Genomic DNA, 18,724 nt, shown 5'->3' on the forward strand with positions numbered 1-18,724 from the left:
GACATTTCTACTTGGCAAGTCTTGTACTTTCTAAGCCAAGAAATTCCAGGCCCAAACATACTGAAAACAGATCACAGTATCACAGTATCACAGTAACTAAGGTTAGAAGAGACCCCAAGGATCACCAAGTCCAACCTGTTCCAACAGACCTCACAACTAGACCATGGCACCAAGTGCCACGTCCAATCTCCCCTTGTTCTGAAAAGGCGAGAAGCAAATCAGCAGCACAGCAATGATACGCTGCTTCTTGAACTCAGTAATCCAACAACATTTTAAATCATAAGGCATGTGATAGCCCACAGAGCTCTCATTAGCCCTCCCCAAATGGCATAGATAATTCTATCATGTGAACTCCTGCTAACATTTTGTTTGTTTGGCAGAATATGTTGGAAGAGCCATCAGTATATTTATCAGAAAAGAGGACTCCTAGCAATCAGTTTGGATCAGGTTTCCTCTGTTTATCACCCAACAGCCGGTGGCTGGCATCAGCAGCAAAGGATGGTGTTTTGTTCATCTACCATACATCTACTATGGTACGTAGGCATCTGGGAACAGGCTTTGTTTGGTTTACATGGGAAAGGGGAGTGAAAGCTACTTTCTTTCACTGTAAGCCTTTCTTCAGATGAATATAAGGTGTTCCAGGAAAATGTGTGTTGAACATGACAGGCATAGGAAGTGGAGTCTCTCTCTCTGGAGACATTAAAAACTCACCTGAATGTGTTCCTGTGTAATCTGGTGTAGGTGATCCTGCTCTGGCAGGAGGGGTTGGACTGGATGATCTTTCAAGGTCCCTTCCAGCCCCTGAAATTCTGTGATTCTGTGACATGATTAAGTACAACTGTTTTTAAAATGAGTGTGTAAAGAGGACACAGTCTCAAGCTGCGCTAGGGGAAGTTTAGGCTGGAGGTGAGAAGGAAGTTCTTCACAGAGAGAGTTGTTAGCCATTGGAATGGGCTGCCCAGGGAGGTGGTGGAGTCACCATCCCTGGAGGTGTTCAAGAGGGGATTGGATGTGGTACTTGGAGCCATGGCCTAGTAGTCATGAGGTCTTGGGTGACTTGATGATCTTTGAGGTCTTTTCCAACCTACTTGCTTTATTCTCCAGTAAATCTTAGAATAGATAATTTTACTTCTTTTTATGTCCTGCAGAATCAATATACCACAAATTTGTACCATTTGTAGTAAAAAATCTTAAACTTATAAATCTTATTGGCTTATGCACTTTGTATCGACATTATGGATTGACCTTGATCTAAAAATAAAAAAGCATAATTTGCAGATATTTTCCATTAGAAAACCACATTTGCTGATACTGCTTCTGTGACTTTTTTAGGATATACTTGCTCAAAAGTATTGTCACTCATATCAAGGAGGGGGAATCAGATCCATGGTATTTTCACTGGATGGTAACTTCATCCTTGTTAATGGCGAAAGTGATGGTGCCCTGGTGTGTCTGAAATGGAAGTATGTATAACATTGGAGACCAGTGTTAGTGGTGTAAATGTTCCTTCATAGACTCATTTTTTTATCTAGTTCTGATTCTAGACTTCCTTTTTTTAGTTTCAAAGTAAGGAGAAGGATTGGATAGAAATAAAATCACTCCTATCTTTAGTGGTGGTCTCCCTACCTCACGAAAAGTCTTGTCCTTTGGGTTATGGTTGCACTACAAGATATACAAGCATCTTCTGATAAGTAATACCCATAGCAAGCTTCTTATCACTCTCAAATAAACCATCTGGAAGGGTCTCTCTGGGGATGTAAGGAATATAATTTCACAAGATACTAGTTTAACTCAGCTTTTAGGAGATAGCACAGCTTTAATGGGAATTCAACCGTGGCACTTATCAGATTCTAGGAGTAAGAGACACTTGAAGCTACAGATTTTCCGTGGTATAAAAATGTTCAGGTAGATGTACAGATTAAAGATGACTCCACCAGAGAGATATTTCTAATGCATTTTTAGAATTCCTAATTCTGTGGAAACCTCACTTGATGACGCAGTTCTAGAACTCAAACAATATTTAATCCTATATACAAATATTGAATAGGAATGTTAAAACAACTTAATCATTGTGTTACGAAAAATATTTACTACTTCACCCTTTTCCATAAGACACAAAAAATACATCAGTTCCCTTTCTGTTTATTAGGAAGATGAAGAAAATTGAAGCTGAGGAAGCAGCCTTTCACTGGAAATCTCTTCTTGCTATACTGAACAAGTCTACTTTGAATGAAAATGTTGTTTTAAAGTCTATGGCAGAATTCACACCAGAATCACTTCCAGAAGAGAAATTCAAGGTGTTGTCTTTATTTTTATGAGGAACAAAAGTTTTGTCATTATCCTAAAATTGCACTTGCTAAAAACTGCCCTTAAAACAAACTCTTGATACTTTTGTAAAAATAGAATAGACTTGTGGATAGGGTGAATATGCTTAGTTATTAATTTGTGGGATATTATCATCAAAGACATTGAGTGGTTATGGGAAGCTGATGTTCACATCTTCAATTTCCCTTGGTTTCTTCAAGCACAGAAAACTCTGTAAAAGTCAGTTTCTTCTCATGAAGTTATATGTCACTGCCAGTGTGATGATACTGCTATACACTATGTGTTACTAGTCATATATTCTTCTGCTGAAGTCAAGCAAAGCAGTGATTACAGAGATTAGTACAGGCAGCCTGTTTGAGTGAAAAGACTTTGCATGATAGCAAGAGTTTGAAAGATCGAATCCGGGGACCACTTAGGGAATAAAAATGCAACACTGGAATGTGGGGGTGGTAGTTTTACTTTTAATGAGTCCCTTTTTGATTTAATTTCTATCTTTTGTTTTCTTTAAGTACCTGAGATGAAGGTTTTTATCCTTAATTTCAGGAGCCATCACTTCAATCTACCAGTGTAGAAGAAAATGGAAACATCAGCAGTTTGTATTCAGCCAATACCAGAGACATGACATGGATAGGTCAGAAAATAAAGAAGGTACTTTCACAGAACAAGTGTTACTCAAAGCCAGAGTATTCAAAAGTCAGTAGTGATTTGGGTTGCCAAATTCTGTGCTGTAAAAGATTCTAGTTTCTCAAGCTTTTTTTTTTTTTTTGCCATTTGTACCTCTTTTTAAGTCACGTTCATAAACACATCACAGAAGGTATCTGGCATCATAGGAGCTCTAAGACAAAAAGACCACTTTTACACAAGAAGTAAACAAAAAGCAAATTCCAGTGAAATTAATTAGCTTCCTTTAGAAAAATATAAAGACCTTTTTCTTGTAAATGTAAGAAGTTGCACAGAAGATTATAACTAGAAATGAAGCAGGTGCTGTCTTCTTCCCAAGGCCAGAATAACAAATTCTACAGCACTGATAAATTAATATGTAACAATATGACATTGATTACAAACCCCTTGAGGTTTTTCAGGTTTAATTTGAGGAGAGTATGTTAGGTAACCAGAGATGTTGATAAGTAAAAGTGCATCAAAGATCTGTTTACAAAGAGGACATTTAGTTCTTTGTGTGCTTGGAAAAGCCTATGTTAATGCTTTGGGGTCTCTCCTGGGATGTTTTGGAAAATTACATGTGACTGTGCATACACACAGGTACTAGATGACTAGGGACAAGTGATGAGGAGCAGAGGTTGAAGGCCAGCAGTGTGGTCTTAGGTTGCTTTAAGCTGCCTTGCATCTGACTTTTAGAGGATCAAGCCCATCCAATGTCAGAATGATACACTCCTTCCTTTCAATCAATAGCCAGCATTCTTCCTAAAGCTGTAGACTTACTTTAGAAAGCAAGTTCCAGAGATGCAGACTAACTGCAAATGTTTCCCTTAAGAGATTATTTGGCAGGACTGTAGGAGCAAAGAAAATTTAACAGCTTCAGAATGAGTAACAGATGTTAGTTTACTTATATCTTTAAATATCCCACTGGAAATGCCTGATGAAAAATCTAAGGAATACAAACCACTTAAAGTCTGGCAGTAGGCTTTACACAGTTCAATGTGTCTGTAATCTCATTGCACTTGTAATTACCTCTTTCTTTAATATTTTCTTTCTTTTAAGCTCTACTGCTGTACAAACAGTTTACAAACTGACCTGGTTGTAAAATCTTCTTTCTCTTCAGCAACTCTAAGAATCATTCTGTTGAATTAGGATTATGTCTGTTATTAATCCTTTTGTTGTTTAGTTTTCTGTACAGACAACATTCATTTACATTGTTTCTGTCTTTCCTTGTCTGTTTTTGTCTTGCAACAACTCAATTGTTGTATGTATGTATGGTCACACAGGTCATTATAGAAGAGACTCAGAGGTTCGGTAACCAGAAGAAAGAGCTGGAAATGGGAATTAAAAAGCTACGTAAAACTGTGAGTTTCTGACATGGCTTATCTTACCATTTTTATTTACATTTCCTTTATAGCTATCAGCTCTAGTGTTCATTTACATTTTAGTCACAAGCTCTGAGCAGATAGGTAATAAAAAGATGTACTTCTTAAGGGACTATATGCTGAAACTGCCAGGAACTACTGTTGGGTTCTCCATTTCCTTTGCTCCAAATGAATATTTTGTACCACCCTTACACCTTGAGCAATCTGTCCTCTCAAAAAGCTAGTTTCTACCTAACAACCTTTCATTATAGAAACTACTGTTCTGTCATCTTTCTGTTTCTTTTCATAAAAACTGCTGTCTGCAAGAGGATAAGGCAGAGGGTCACCTAGAACAGTCTGCCCAGAGCTATGTCCAGGCAGATTTTGATTATCTCCAAGAATGGAGAATTCAGGACCACTCTGGGCAGCCTGTTCTAGTATGTAGTCACTCTCACAGTAAAGAAGTTTTTTCCTGATGTTTGATCAGAACTTCTTGTGTTCATTTGTGCCCATTGCCTCTGGTCCTGTCACTGGGCATCACTGCAAAGAGTCTGTCTCTGCCCTCTTGCCACCCTCCCTTCAAGTATTCATATACATTGATGAGATTCCTCACAAGCCATTTCTTTGTTAGGCTGAACAGCTCTAGTTCTCTCAGCCTTTCCTCATGGGAGAGATGCTCCAATCCCATAACCACCTTCGCTGGACTCTCTCCAGTATGCCCATGTATTTCATCTCCCTCAACCTGCTAGCAACATTCTCAGTGCTGCCCAGGATACTGTTAGCTTTCTTTGCTGCAAGGGCACATTGCTGTCTTATGTTCAACTACATGTCCACAAGGGCCCCCAGCTATTTTTCTGCAAGGTTGTTTTCCACTTCCTCAGCACCCAGCATGTCCTGGTGCATGGGGTTGTTCCTACCCAGGTGCATGATTTTGCAGTTCTCACTGTTGAATTGTTACACATAGGTAACGATACAGTGATCACTTAATAAAGTGCTCAGAACTAGGTGCAGGAATTTGCAGTTCTCTTTTGTGAACTGCATGAGACAGACACCATAACAAAGATTTAGAGCCAGAGAACTAAGAATTGTGTACTACAGGTTCTTAAAAAGTATACACAACTTCACATACAACATCCAAGTCAACTTTAGGATGAAACATATTAACATAGTACTCTGTCACTAGCTACCGGCAGCACATTCTACCAAATACTATGAAGCAGTTACAAGTGGAGGCAATTAAAAGAATTTTCTCTGATATTAAATTCAAATTAATTTTTATTCCTTATACTTATTTTTAAATACAAACAGATTCAGAAAATGATGCATGAAAATGAACAGGTGCCAGACATTGAGAAACTGCAGCAGCAGGAGTTCAACCTGGATATGGAAGAACAGAAAAGACTGCAGGCAGAGGCTGATCAAGAAGTGGCCAGGGTATGATAGAACTGGGGACAACATCTTGAAACTATCAGTGAGAAGGAGAAAGAATGATTGAAGAAAGAGGATGATCTCAAAGTTGGTGTTCACTGCTGAAAACTTAAACGTATTTAAAGTCACTTTTTGAAGGAGGTGAAGCTGCTGACACAAACACTGACAATTGGAATGTGGTTTGTGCCAAAAAAGCATGAATCTGACACTGTGACCATGGACATGTTGCTTAAGTTCTGCAATGCTTTTCTCCACATAGAAAATGATGCCTTTCAGTAGTATTGGAAAAGATAACTGCAGTAGTCTAAGATGATGAAATATTGGTAATTTATTTAATCTGGTAGGTTTCTTTCAATAAGTCAATAAAAGTTGCCCATATCTTGTTATTTTGCACCTTATCTTGTTATTTTCTTTTCTATGTCTTGAAAGGTGAGGAAGGAGATGGAGATGGAGACTTTAGCCAACCACTATTTGCAGGATGTCATCAAGCAAGAGTGTTGGGATGCTATGTGTGTAAAAGGACGTGTCGTTAAGGTAACCTCTCCTTTCTAAATCATCTTCTGCAGTAGTTTGTTGATTCCTTAAGGAACAGGTACAAAATAAACAAAAGTATAACATATATTCTGATTTGCTTATATAAGGTATGGGGGCAACTTAATTCTTCCCAGACCTCATGCAAAGATTTCATTCAAAGAATAGAATAGAATAGAATAGAATAGAATAGAATAGAATAGAATAGAATAGAATAAACCAGGTTGGAAGAGACCTTCAAGATCATCGCATCCAACCTATTATCCAACACCACCTAATCAACTAAACCATGCAACCAAGCACCTTACCAAGTCTCCTCCTGAACACCTCCAGTGATGGTGACTCCACCACCTCCCCGGGCAGCCCATTCCAATGGGCAATCACTCTCTCTGTGTAGAATTTCTTCCTAACCTCCAGCCTAAACCTCCCATGGCGCAGCTTGAGACTGTGTCCTCTTGTTCTGGTGCTGGTTGCCTGGGAGAGGAGACCAACCTCTGCCTGTCCACAACCTCCCTTCATTCTGTTCATTTGGTCTGAGCCTGGCTGATTAGAACTTCTACAGTGAGTAAGAGTGTTGATAAACAAATAAGCCACGGTCTAATTCCTTGATCTCAGAGGATATCATTATGCATTGTTGCTAAAAGGAGAGGTAAATACTGCTTTTTGCTGTGTGCAGTCAGTATGACTTCTGTTACACAGGACACAAAAGCAAAATTTACCCTGATTTTGCCTGTTTTAAACAGGGAGATTAGTCAAACTGATAATTCTGGATTGTCTCAAAGGTGGTGAAAGACCAAGTCATTTAACAAAAAAATCTAATTCTGGTTGAATTCTGTGGATAAAGAGGCCATATCCCAAAGATTATTAAAAAATCACAACCAAACACAAAAAAAAGAGCAAATTTTAAATGAGCCATTCTCCCTACCAAAAAGGCAAGTGTTTTCTGTCTTACCTCTGTATTTTTACTACATTTTCTATATTCATTGATCTTCAATTTTATTCCTGTTTGGCACTGAGGTATTGAGCAAGAGACTTGACAGATGCATTCTGAAGAACTTTTTTCTTGTTTTGTTTGGTTTGTTTGTCTTTTATTAAAATTTTAACAGTGCTTCCATATGGCTTGTGAAGTGAAGAACTATCCACTGAAGAAACGCAGTGAGGAAGAGCTGAAAAGTTTGGAGAAAGTTCTCCAGTTGAAGAAGATTGAGACAGCTGATCTTAAGGTATAATCTCTTTGTACTGCATAAAGGCATTTCAGATCAGGATGTTTTAAATTGGCCTTTTAACCTTTCCTTCCATAGTTGTATTTCTAAGGTCCATTTTCTGACTGTAAAAATTGTGTCCCACAAATTTAAAAAGATAAATAAAGATGAAGCATTTTGTTTTAATTAGAAAAATACTCTGCATTGGTTAGGCCACACCTTGAGTACTGTGTCCAGTTCTGGGCCCCTCAGTTCAAGAAGGACATCGAGACACTTGAACGTGTCCTGAGAAGGGCAACGAGGCTGGGGAGAGGCCTTGAGCACAAGCCCTGTGAGGAGAGGCTGAGGGAGCTGGGATTGTTTAGCCTGGAGAAGAGGAGGCTCAGGGGTGACCTCATTGCCCTCTACAACTACCTGAAAGGTGGTTGTAGCCAGGAAGGGGTTGGTCTATTCTCTCAAGCAACCAGCACCAGAACAAGGGGACAGAGTGTCAAGCTGTGCCATGGGAAGTTTAGACTTGAGGTGAGGAGAAAATTCTTCACCGAGAGAGTCATTTGTCATTGGAATGTGCTGCCCAGGGAGGTGGTGGAGTCACCATCCCTGGAGGTGTTCAAGATGAGATTGACCATGGTACTTGGTGCCATGGTCTAGTCATGAGGTCTGTGGTGACAGGTTGGACTCGATAATACTCAAGGTCTCTTCCAACCTTAGTGATACTGTGATACTGTGATATTAGTATTAAAGAGTCATAAAATAGCTGATGTTAAAGGAAATCATCTGGACTAGCCCTCCTAGAGCATTTTTCTGAGGGCCTTGTACAGTCAGATTTAGAATATGTTCAAGGATGGAAGATTCCATAACCTTTACAGGTTACTTCTTCCCATGCTTGACAATTCTCACTGGAAAAGTGTTTTATTATGTTGAAGTTGGATGTCTTGTATTTTGGTGTATACCAATTTCCTCTCAATCTGTCACTGACCACCACTGAGAAAAGTCTGGCACTGTTGTCCTTACTCCCTATCATCAGGTTTTTATATGCATTACAATTATTCCCCCAAATCTTCTCTTTTATGAGGCTAAAAAGTTCCAGCTGTCTCAGTCTGTCCTCACATATGAGATGTTTGAGATCCTTAATTGTATCAGTGGTCTGTCACTGGACTTGCCCCAGTATGCTCACGTTTTTCCTCTGGGCAATCTACAAATGGACCAAATATTCCAGATATGATAATTTCAACTTATTTTGATCATTGAGCTTAACTGCAAAATATGACCTCTAAAGTTTTTTCATACATGTGCCACTGGATCATGTACAAAATTAACACAGTTGTCATGTTTGTGATATTCAGGTTCAGAAGAAAGATCCTGAGATGGAGTCTGAGACTGCATTATCTAATGAAGAAGGAGAGAAGGCAGACAAAGTAATGGCTGATGATGGTACATCGTACTGCCTGACTGGAAGTCTGAGCTCTCAGTATGGTGGAGACACATCTGTCCTATACCACCAATGGGACTTACACACCAGGGAGCAGAAAATCAATCAGATAGTGTTATTGAAGGTGATGTCTTCTTATATTTACATTATTGCACTGATGCTGTTATATCTGTTGGTTCTCATAGCAATCACAGCCACTGGGCATTCTGACAACATACAACAGAGAGTTTTACAGGCCTCTGAGTTTCTGGAATGAAAGCTGATAAATTCCTGTAGTGGATTTACCAGCTAAGGTCTGAAAGAAAAGCATTTTTATAACATTGGTTTGAGGGTATCTATATTTGTCTGTTTAAAAGGTTGTATAGCCAAAGCTACCTTGCACATCTCAGCACGCCCTGTGAAACCATGACCTCTTTCCCTGCTACTTGCTCATCTGGATCCTCACACTGTTTACTTTCTCTCCAGTCTTACTTATCCTTTCATTTGGAGTCTTCAATGTTTCCATTATTTATTATTTATTCATGTCAGACACTCATAACTTCTCTTGCTCTGGCCAGTTCATGAAGTAGTAGTAGAGTAAGTAGGTACAATAGGCTTCTTATGAAGGTGATCTAGGAGGTCAGACGTGGTTAAACTTCTATTAAAGCATTGCCTCCTCAGAGCTCCTTAAGGCTGTAAATGGTAGCAGAGTTCAAAGATAATGCATTGTAAAATCTAACATTTAGTAGATACACTAATGGTAGATGGGGAAGAGCATTTCTAGATGTAAGCTTGGATGTAACAAGATCTCTCTGCTGAGTGGCTTTAAAGACATATACTATATATCTAAGTGTATCTTTAATGTTCTTGGCCAATGCAGTAAGCTTGATGAATGCTAGCTGGCTGATGAGACATTGAGCACAGCCTTTTTACTCCCAGCAGCATTGTACCATATTTGCCATCCAGCCTTACTACATCCTAACTTATTGTAATTTGCTCACCTTCATTTTCCAAAGCTTGATCTCTGCACTTACTATTTTCACAAAAGGGCTTTACCAGTTTGTCTCCCTGTCACACATGCAGGTACACACACTTATGACTGAAGGCTTGAGGAGGGATATAGGATCATGAATGGATGTGACCTATGCAATATAGCTGTATCCTGTTTTATTTCAGGACATCATTTACAAAGTGAAAAATGCTTTTAATAAGGAATTTGACATAGTTGCACAACAAAAGAAGCAGGAGATAGCACGAGTGAAAGAAAGAAACATAAGGATCCGAGAAATCTTGGCACAACTTGATCTCCAGCTGGAAGTGTGGGAACCAGCTTTCACAGATGATGAGATACCAGAGCAAGCACTCACTGTTCAGGATTCAGAGGTGTCTGAAAAATAAGTATTTTTCTTTCACCCACTCAAATACAGTTCTCTAATTCTTCTCATTCCCAAACATTGTGTCAATACCGAAAAGCCTTAAAATAGATGTGTCTATAGACACATATATGTGTACTTAAAATCATCTTTTTAACTCTTTCGCTTCCCTTCCCAGGGAGCAAGTTCTTAATAAGTCAATCCAAAATGAATAAAATGCATACAATCTAAATGTTTTGCTGTTAAAACTTTTTAATTGCCCATAAATTAGTTAGAAATTCTCCCTGTTCCAGACTGTAAGATTCAAACCATCTATGGAAGTAACTGGGAGCTACTTCCATAGGTAAAGGTGTCTCTAAGCACCTTTTTGAAACTACGTATCATAGAATCATAGAATTGTCAGGGTTGGAAGGGACCTCAAGGATCATCTAGTGCCAACCCCCCTGCCATGGGCAGGGGCACTTCACACTAGATCAGGTTGCCCAGAGCCACATCCATCCTGGCCTTAAAAACCTCCAGGGATGGGGCTTCTACCATCTCCCTGGGCAACCTGTTCCAACGTCTCGCCACCCTCATGCTGAAGAACTTCTTCCTAACATCCAATCTGAATCTACCCATTTCTATTTTTGTACCATTCCCCCTCGTCCTATCATTACCTGACATCCTAAAGTCCTTCCCCAGCTTTCTTGTAGGCCCCCTTAAGATACAGGAAGGCCACAATAAGGTCTCCTCAGAGCCTTCTCCAGACTCAACAGCCCCAACTCCCTCAGTCTGTCCTCATAGGAGAGGTGCTCCAGCCCCCAGTAGTTTCAAACAAAGTATCTAGGTACTAAAGAATATGTAATACTGTACTTACAGATTCAAATTATAGCTTATAAAGACACGCCATAATCCTCACACATTGATTTCATCTGCTCTTTTGGTCAGTCTTTCCCTACTTCTCTCTCTTCCCCCATCAGTTTGTGTTACTCCTCTGTCAGAAAGATTCTGCACAAAGCATGAACAAAACTGATGGTAGTTTGTACTTTAGCATGTTTAAATATAGCTTTTGGAGCTGTTCAGAAGAACAATTAAGAGGGGATTGGATGTGGCACTTGGTGCCATGGTCTAGTCATGAGGTCTGTGGTGACAGGTTGGACTCGATGATCTTTGAAATCTCTTCCAACCTTAGTGATACTGTGATATTACACTGTCTTTCAAAATGTTCTTAGTTCACATGTGATCATGTTTGGAGGAAAGAACTCTGATATGAACCTCACTTCCTTCCTTCAGATTAAAGCTGAAAAATACTTGAGTCAACAAGAGAGAGAGAAAGCAGAAATGCTGGCTAACCTTGAAATGGAAAGACGCCGTGCCGACACGGTACTTGAAGTAGTGTACTTTTTACTGAATAAACCTTTGTCTCTTGTTAGGTTCATTTAGTTTTTGCTGCTCTGGAACATTCCAGTATAAGAAAATAAATGTAAATTGCTAGGTAATGATGATGTGTGCCTTTTCTTATTATTATCATCATTTATAATCAGAACTACACAGACCAGTTGTGGGAAGGAAAGATTTAGTGTTAGGCTTACAGTTTTTTAAAATGTGCTTAGAGGCAATTGAAAATGCTGTGGCAGGTGACTGGAGACTTAGATACATTTCTAAATGCATGCTACTGCTCAGTTGAGAGCTTTATGCTTCATATGTGTTTGTTGACTTGAGTGGCCTCTGTTCTTCAGGGGTCAGACTAGACGATTGTAGTGCTTTCCTCTGGCTTTCAGATCTATCCATGAAAAGCCAAAGATGGCCCCAAAAGAAATGTACAATAAGACAGTGACACTACAACTTCCTTCATCCTAGCCTGCCAACTGGCCTGTGTATTCTTTCCAAAACTGCCAGCATGGCAGTTGTAGTAAGTGTTTTGGTATATGAACATGTCTCCACCAGAAAAAAAATCTGAGACTTTTAGCATATTTCACACCTATCACCAAAGAGCATTAACCTACCAGTGACACACAGTATAATCATGTCAGTGATCTAGAGGAGACCTACCCTATTACTGTTCCCCAAACTTCCAAGTACTACACTTCCTTTTGTACCCTAAAATGTCTTTTGTGCCAATTCCCAGGACAATGAAAGACTACGTGCTCTTAATGACATGATGGGTGGAGTGCTAGAAGTCAAAAAGGAAGACATCTTGAAAATCGTGAGTGACATTTCTGCCATATCATTTAGGTAGCTTGTGGGCTTTTAAGGAAAGGTGAAATTCAAGTAGCAATGATTTCCAGCCTAAGCAGAAGAAGGAAGTTAGAGAATTGTAGAATTGCATTATGCCTAGATGGACTCCATGAGAGAACATACACTGGGCTCAAAAGAGACCACGAATGTCTAGTGTCTGTGTATGATTTACCCATCAAGACCTGTCCCTATCACAGTGGAATACTCTGGGAACATAATTGAGTATTGCCATTACAACAGCTGTATTCCTGGAAAAAGAGTCTATTATCCATGGCAGTGATCTTACAGAAAAAACACTGCATCCTATTTCACTCAGCAAACAGAGAAAGCACAGTAGTAAAGGAAGGAAGGAATAAGGAAGTAAAGAAAGTAAAGGAAGGAGTGTCACAGACACAGGACAGGGCAAACCCAAGCACGCTCCTTGGAATTGATCTGGTTTGTAAAATTAGAACTCTATTTAGAAGTATAGGAGGAGTTTAGGAGTATATAAGAATTAGAAGTATAGGAGAAGTATGGGACTATAGAATATTAGGAGTTAAATTTGGGGTTCTGAAATAGGAAATGTGGTATACCTTGTACCAACAGTAGTATGTCTAAAATACTTGTATTTTACAGGTGAATACCCATAAGCAAGTGACAGAGAAGAGCACCAAAACTACTGGTGCAAGTAACAGACCAGAGAAACAGAATATAACTGTTATTTAGACTTAAGGCTTCAACCTTACTTACCACCAAAAAGTGCCTTTATTAAATTTGACCTGTGCTATAGTTTGTTAGTGTGTTAATGGAGACATAATATTCCCTTTGAAAGGTATTTCTTTTCAATGCTTCCAGGATATTCCTCCACCTTCTTTTATATCCAAGCCTGAGCGTATTTGGAATGATGAAGAAAAGGAAATATTCAGAGAATATGAGGAAAAAGTCAAGGAGCTGGAAGAAGAAAAAGAAAAATATAGAATGGTAAAGCAAAATAAGAAAATTAATGGGTTTGTTCTCAGTATTCCTGACCAAAGCTACTGGTCTTCTTAGGAGCTACTTCTAAAACTGAATTCTAATAAAAAGAATAAATGAAGAACAAAGATCATGAGGCATATTAAGTAAGCCCTAGCTTAGACAGTAAAATAAGGCAATCTTCACTTATATCAGTTACTATTCCTTTCCTACACAAAGGTACCAGTATTCCTAAAATGATTTTTTCAGGTTCCATTCACAGAGTTGCTGGTTGCATACACAAATAATACAGTTATATTTATCCTTCAAAGTGGTATTTGAACAACATAACTTGGTAGCCTGGCAGCACTGTCCTTCCAAACAAGTAATTTCTGAGGCATTTTGGCTGAAGAATAGAGCTCCATATTGTGCATTCTCCAGTATCTGATATACTATATCAGAGCTTCTTTATTCCTCCAGATGTAATAGGGCTGCTCTTGTGCTTCCCTTCCCCAGGTACTAAAGAACAAACTGAAGAAACTTGAAGCTTCCATCCAGGAAACAACACAAAATTTTGACAAGGCTGTATGCAAACTCTCTGAAAGGAAGGTGAAATTAGAGATGGTCATCTATCAGGTATTGCAGAGAACATGAATTTTTCATCTCTCCCTCTGTGCAAGCAGCACTGTTAACATTTTTTATTATCATAATTTCACAGGAAGAACTCAAAATAGTCAATCTCATTTATGCCTTGCTGTTGGATGAGGAGTTGGACACTAGAGCAGCTGGACTTAATAATTTCCTTATGAAAAAGGAGAAAGAAAAAGTAAGTTATCATTTGGAATGCTCTTCATAGGAAAAGTATAATACTTACAGTACAGTTTCTTGTGAAGGCTGTTCTTTTCAAATAAAAATTTTGCCATGAGTTTCTGACAATTTACAAGGTCACTGATAGTTTTTCTTTACTAGTATAGGTGACATGCATTATAAATACATATGGTCTTGATTAGATTCTCATCTTGGTACATCTAGAGTTCTCTGGTAAAACCCCATATATTCAAAAGGGCATGCTGCTATTTGTTTCCTATATGTAATATTTTTGCTATCCAGTATCAAGCTGGAAGCACCAGTTATGATGCTTTTATGAGAGGAAGATGCATAAAAGAATGTGTAACACCATCACATTCTGCACTGAGATGTCCAGTAGGCCAGGGCCACAGTGACTTGTGCTTGCCAGTTCAAAGCATAGACAGAAGTAGCATGTGAGCATCTGGCCATGGAAAATATCACAGTGTAAAAAGTGTTTATAGTCTTACTACCATTTTAATCTCTAAAGAATTTACACATTCCTGTCAAACCAGACACAAGTTAACAAAAGACTGAAGAACACAAGTAGTAGATTTGGATTTACGGGCACATGCTTACTGCCTGTAGTAATTGTTTTGAGTGATAGTTCTGATTCCTGTGTCCTGCCAGTACTTGTATGACTTAGGTAATCTAAGTGGTGGTAGTCTGCAGTTTGGTTCTGGTTCTTGGGACTTTGCCCACTTTATCTTTGTGGAGATGTTCCTGAGTTCACAGGTGATGTACAAATGCCTCCTCATGTCAGATCTCCTTCTTGACGTCTACAGATTTCTGCGTTTGGACCTGCAAACAACCATTTGTATGTGAGCATCTAGCCTCTACCACTGGATAGGCTTAACTAGTTTAAAAATTATCTGAGGTCAAGTATACCCTAGGTTACCTTTCTGAAATGTCTAAGTGTCCCAATTCATGTATCTTTTGGTCCATGCAAACTGTCACATAGAACAAAATGGTCTTCCCAACAGACTATAAGCATCTAATAGCATCAATAAAACAGATGAGTTAGTATCCTGGCACATAGCAGAACTATGTCATGAGACCAGGGAAACTGCATTCTAAAATGAGGAATGCTCCACAGAAGAGCATTTGAGAATTTTTGACCTTTGATGACATGAAAGCAAAAAGGGATCTATGTGAGTGACAAGAAATATCAACACAGATCCTTACAAAGTGTAAAAAGAAAATTTGCAAGCATACAGGTAAACCCCCTGAAGAACATATTATATTGTTAGTAAAAATAGCTCACAAGGGCTTTCTCTAGAATTAACAAAATATCAGCTTCACCAGTGTGTATGAATGGACCCTCAGTGCCTCTGCTGACTGAGTTTCATTCCTGAAATCTTTTGGTTTTTTTGTAGGTGAAGACTGCAAAAACGGTCCGGACTACAGAAAGTAAAATTGAGGATTATGCAGATGTCTATGAGATTGCACTCGCTGAAGATACGGTGAGACTCTCAGCAGCACAAGGATGTTCAGAAGTTAAAAAGTTAATGCTGTGTCTTGATAATGAGAAGAACATGCTTTACTCAAAGCATGGGATAAGTTCTGGTCAAGTTGCTGGTCACTGAAATGATGCAGTAAAGGAGAATATGTGCACAGAAGAATTTAAGAAATAGTCCTGATATCTGTGATGCTTGGGAGTGCTTGGAAGAGCACCATATTATCTATTTCTAAGATATTGGCAGGCTTCTTTAAATAGAACATTTTAATAACAAAAAAGCTTTCTGTTTCCCTCCTAGGATCTGCAGTGTGATTTTACAAGGGAGTTTGCTGATGTACCTGAGGATCTCCTTGATGAACTTATCCAACTTTACAAACATCGACCAAGGTAAGATCCCCCCGATTCCATCTGTTTAAATACTAATATTTCTTCTGAGTCAAGAATGAGAATGCTATTTATTTCAGTAGTCTAAATTATTTTGATGATCAGTAGACTGCCTGCTTTTTATTGAACAGTTAACAATAGACAATTTCCCATCGTATTAAAGATTGCTGGGTTTGAGTACTTCTATTTCCTTATTCATCCCACACAATCTATCTTAAACACAATACTCGTCAGGTCTCAAAGACATATACTTTTATTTTGTGTAAGATGCAATGTTACCTATCTGCTGTTTGCTAGAGATTGAGAGTATGAAATGGTCTTAGTTGTTTGTGAGCTTCTTTTAGGCAAGAAAAATGTAAATACTGTATATACTGTGTATGTGCACTAGGACCCCAAAGAGAGAACTGCTCCTTGACACAGCTAACCCATATAGGGATTGTTCAGTCTCAGTTGAAGATTACACAGAGGCACTTACCCTTTTAAGGAAAGCCATGAATGAACTGGATAGTCCTGAGCACATGCCTGATGGCTTAGACCAGTCTGTATGGGAGCGTTTTTGTCTGGCTAGACGAAATAAAATCGAGAGTGAGGAGCTGGTATGTAAACATCTTTATTTTGCCAGTTAACTTCTTGATGTTCTCAGGTTTTAAACTGCTGTGGAATTCAAGTGTAAGGTCAAGCTAGTGCTGAAATGAGAATGCAGCACACATAAGCTGCATTTGAGTTTGAAAGTTGCCACATTCTGATAGTTTTGAGTTTGAAAGAAGCCAAAGTCTGTTGAGAGTAATAGAAATGTCATCAATGGAAACCAGCTCTACTTCTTCTTCAAAGGAAAAAAGTGCACATTAATGTGGATAAATTCAAGCAGAATGATTATGATCCTGATATGGTTTCATTGAAAAATAAAGATCATTTTTCTCTTCTCTATCCATACCCAAAAAATCGTTATTTCATTTCCATCATCTGTTGAAGTCATTCTCTCCCATGAGCATTCTATGTTTGCAGCAATGCATTCCCACATGTTTCTAGAACATGAAGAGCAATTCTTAACCAAGTGTGTTGCTGGAAAGTCATAGCAAGCTGTTTGGTCAGTTTAAAATCATGAAGGTGTAAATCCGAATTGTCATGAGACAGAGATACATAACCTTTGACCGAAAGAGAAGGAAATATGATTTCCCTCCAGGTGAATAAACCATGCATAAATGAATAATTTTCAGAGCAGAGTGTAAGGATTGTAACCTCTATGTCTCATGTGCTCTACTTGGGATTCTTAAAATACCAGGCTGCATATTTATACTTATCTATGTCTTCTTAAGAACTTGTCTTCTGTGTTCTTGGAGAGTCTCGCCCTGACATAGTAACAAAGTTGATAAAGTTCAGAATGTTGCTTGTTTAGGTGAAATGGAAGATGCGGACGCTGTCAGAAATGCAGGCCTTTCTCCAGAGCAGAATGGATGACAATGACAACATTACATTAGAAATAGAAGGCATTTTTCAAGAACTCACTTGGTAATGTTGTTTCTTTTCCTATGTTCAGCTACATTTTAGTACTCTACCAACACAGAACCAGAAGTGACATACACAATTACACAGCTGTGTTCTCCAACACTCTTTTATCTAGCATTCATCTAAGAGACCTATGATATTTCTGAAATGAGGTCTGATTGCCACACATGTGAGCAGGTCAAACCAGTTTTAATCTACCATCCTTAGTAATGGTATCAGTAAGGATGGCAGCATTGGACTTCACTGCAAACTGACTGCCTCAAAAGCTACATCATACGGTGAAACCCCCAAAGCCTTCAAGGCCATATATGTGCAAGCTAGCTCAGTGAAACTTTAGTCACGCAGGCTTAAGATACAGTGATTACAATAAACGACGTGACACCTGATTTCACTGAGCTCTTGGACCTGCAACATTTCATTTTCTCATGTACATGACATAATTCTCTCATTTGTTGTCATTCAGGAACAAACCTCACGATAAATGATACAAGAAAACAGGTGCTAGCTGGGAGTTTCCTGAATTTTCTTTTCAAGTCTCATTCAGATTTCTGTTCAGCACTCTCAGAACATGTGCTAGAGGTTGTTAAACTGAATCCAGTGGTATAGAAATAAATTGCAGGTTCTGTAAGTCATCGGGAGCAAAGAGAAGACAGGCATGAAGACTTGAAACACTTTGAGAATCAGGGGAGGATTTATATAACAGTTGCTCTTGCTTTCTGCTATTTTAGGCTGCACAAGGAGAAGATGAAACTTCATCTGAATTTGACTATCCAATTTCTGCTAAAACAAGGACAGGTGGAAATAGAAAGTACTGAGATCCCAGACTACAGAGATGCTGTTCTCATTAATAAGAGTGTTATTGAAGAACTCAATTGTGCTATCATGGTAATTTATGTTATCCAAAGGAAATGTAAGCTTTTAAAACAAATGTATTGTCCTTAATGGCTCTGGTTTGTCTTGAGTTTGACATCCAGTTCACTACACATCAGTAGGCTCAGTTGTAATCTAGAAGCTATTAAAAATTCTGTAATGTCTGTTACCATGCTGTAAAGATTGCAATACAGACTGCTTTTTTGATGTTTGATCAATAC

At 38.7% G+C, this 18,724-nt stretch overlaps 1 protein-coding gene across 1 annotated transcript in view; it reads left to right on the plus strand.

Moving 5' to 3' along the window:
* CFAP43 (cilia and flagella associated protein 43) overlaps positions 1 to 18,724 on the plus strand; it is a 47,153-nt gene that overhangs the window by 23,510 nt on the left and 4,919 nt on the right. The window contains exons 16-35 of the mRNA XM_054163477.1: positions 381 to 533; positions 1,333 to 1,463; positions 2,150 to 2,297; positions 2,869 to 2,973; positions 4,269 to 4,346; positions 5,655 to 5,780; positions 6,204 to 6,308; positions 7,412 to 7,528; positions 8,854 to 9,063; positions 10,095 to 10,301; positions 11,564 to 11,653; positions 12,399 to 12,476; positions 13,343 to 13,468; positions 13,955 to 14,074; positions 14,157 to 14,264; positions 15,661 to 15,747; positions 16,042 to 16,130; positions 16,516 to 16,723; positions 17,524 to 17,636; positions 18,362 to 18,518. Coding sequence (XP_054019452.1) covers positions 381 to 533; positions 1,333 to 1,463; positions 2,150 to 2,297; positions 2,869 to 2,973; positions 4,269 to 4,346; positions 5,655 to 5,780; positions 6,204 to 6,308; positions 7,412 to 7,528; positions 8,854 to 9,063; positions 10,095 to 10,301; positions 11,564 to 11,653; positions 12,399 to 12,476; positions 13,343 to 13,468; positions 13,955 to 14,074; positions 14,157 to 14,264; positions 15,661 to 15,747; positions 16,042 to 16,130; positions 16,516 to 16,723; positions 17,524 to 17,636; positions 18,362 to 18,518 — 2,556 coding nt within the window. The remainder of the gene's footprint in view (positions 1 to 380; positions 534 to 1,332; positions 1,464 to 2,149; positions 2,298 to 2,868; positions 2,974 to 4,268; positions 4,347 to 5,654; positions 5,781 to 6,203; positions 6,309 to 7,411; positions 7,529 to 8,853; positions 9,064 to 10,094; positions 10,302 to 11,563; positions 11,654 to 12,398; positions 12,477 to 13,342; positions 13,469 to 13,954; positions 14,075 to 14,156; positions 14,265 to 15,660; positions 15,748 to 16,041; positions 16,131 to 16,515; positions 16,724 to 17,523; positions 17,637 to 18,361; positions 18,519 to 18,724) is intronic.

This window comes from Dryobates pubescens, chromosome 8 (genome assembly GCF_014839835.1).
Source record: "Dryobates pubescens isolate bDryPub1 chromosome 8, bDryPub1.pri, whole genome shotgun sequence".
NCBI lineage: Eukaryota > Metazoa > Chordata > Aves > Piciformes > Picidae > Dryobates > Dryobates pubescens.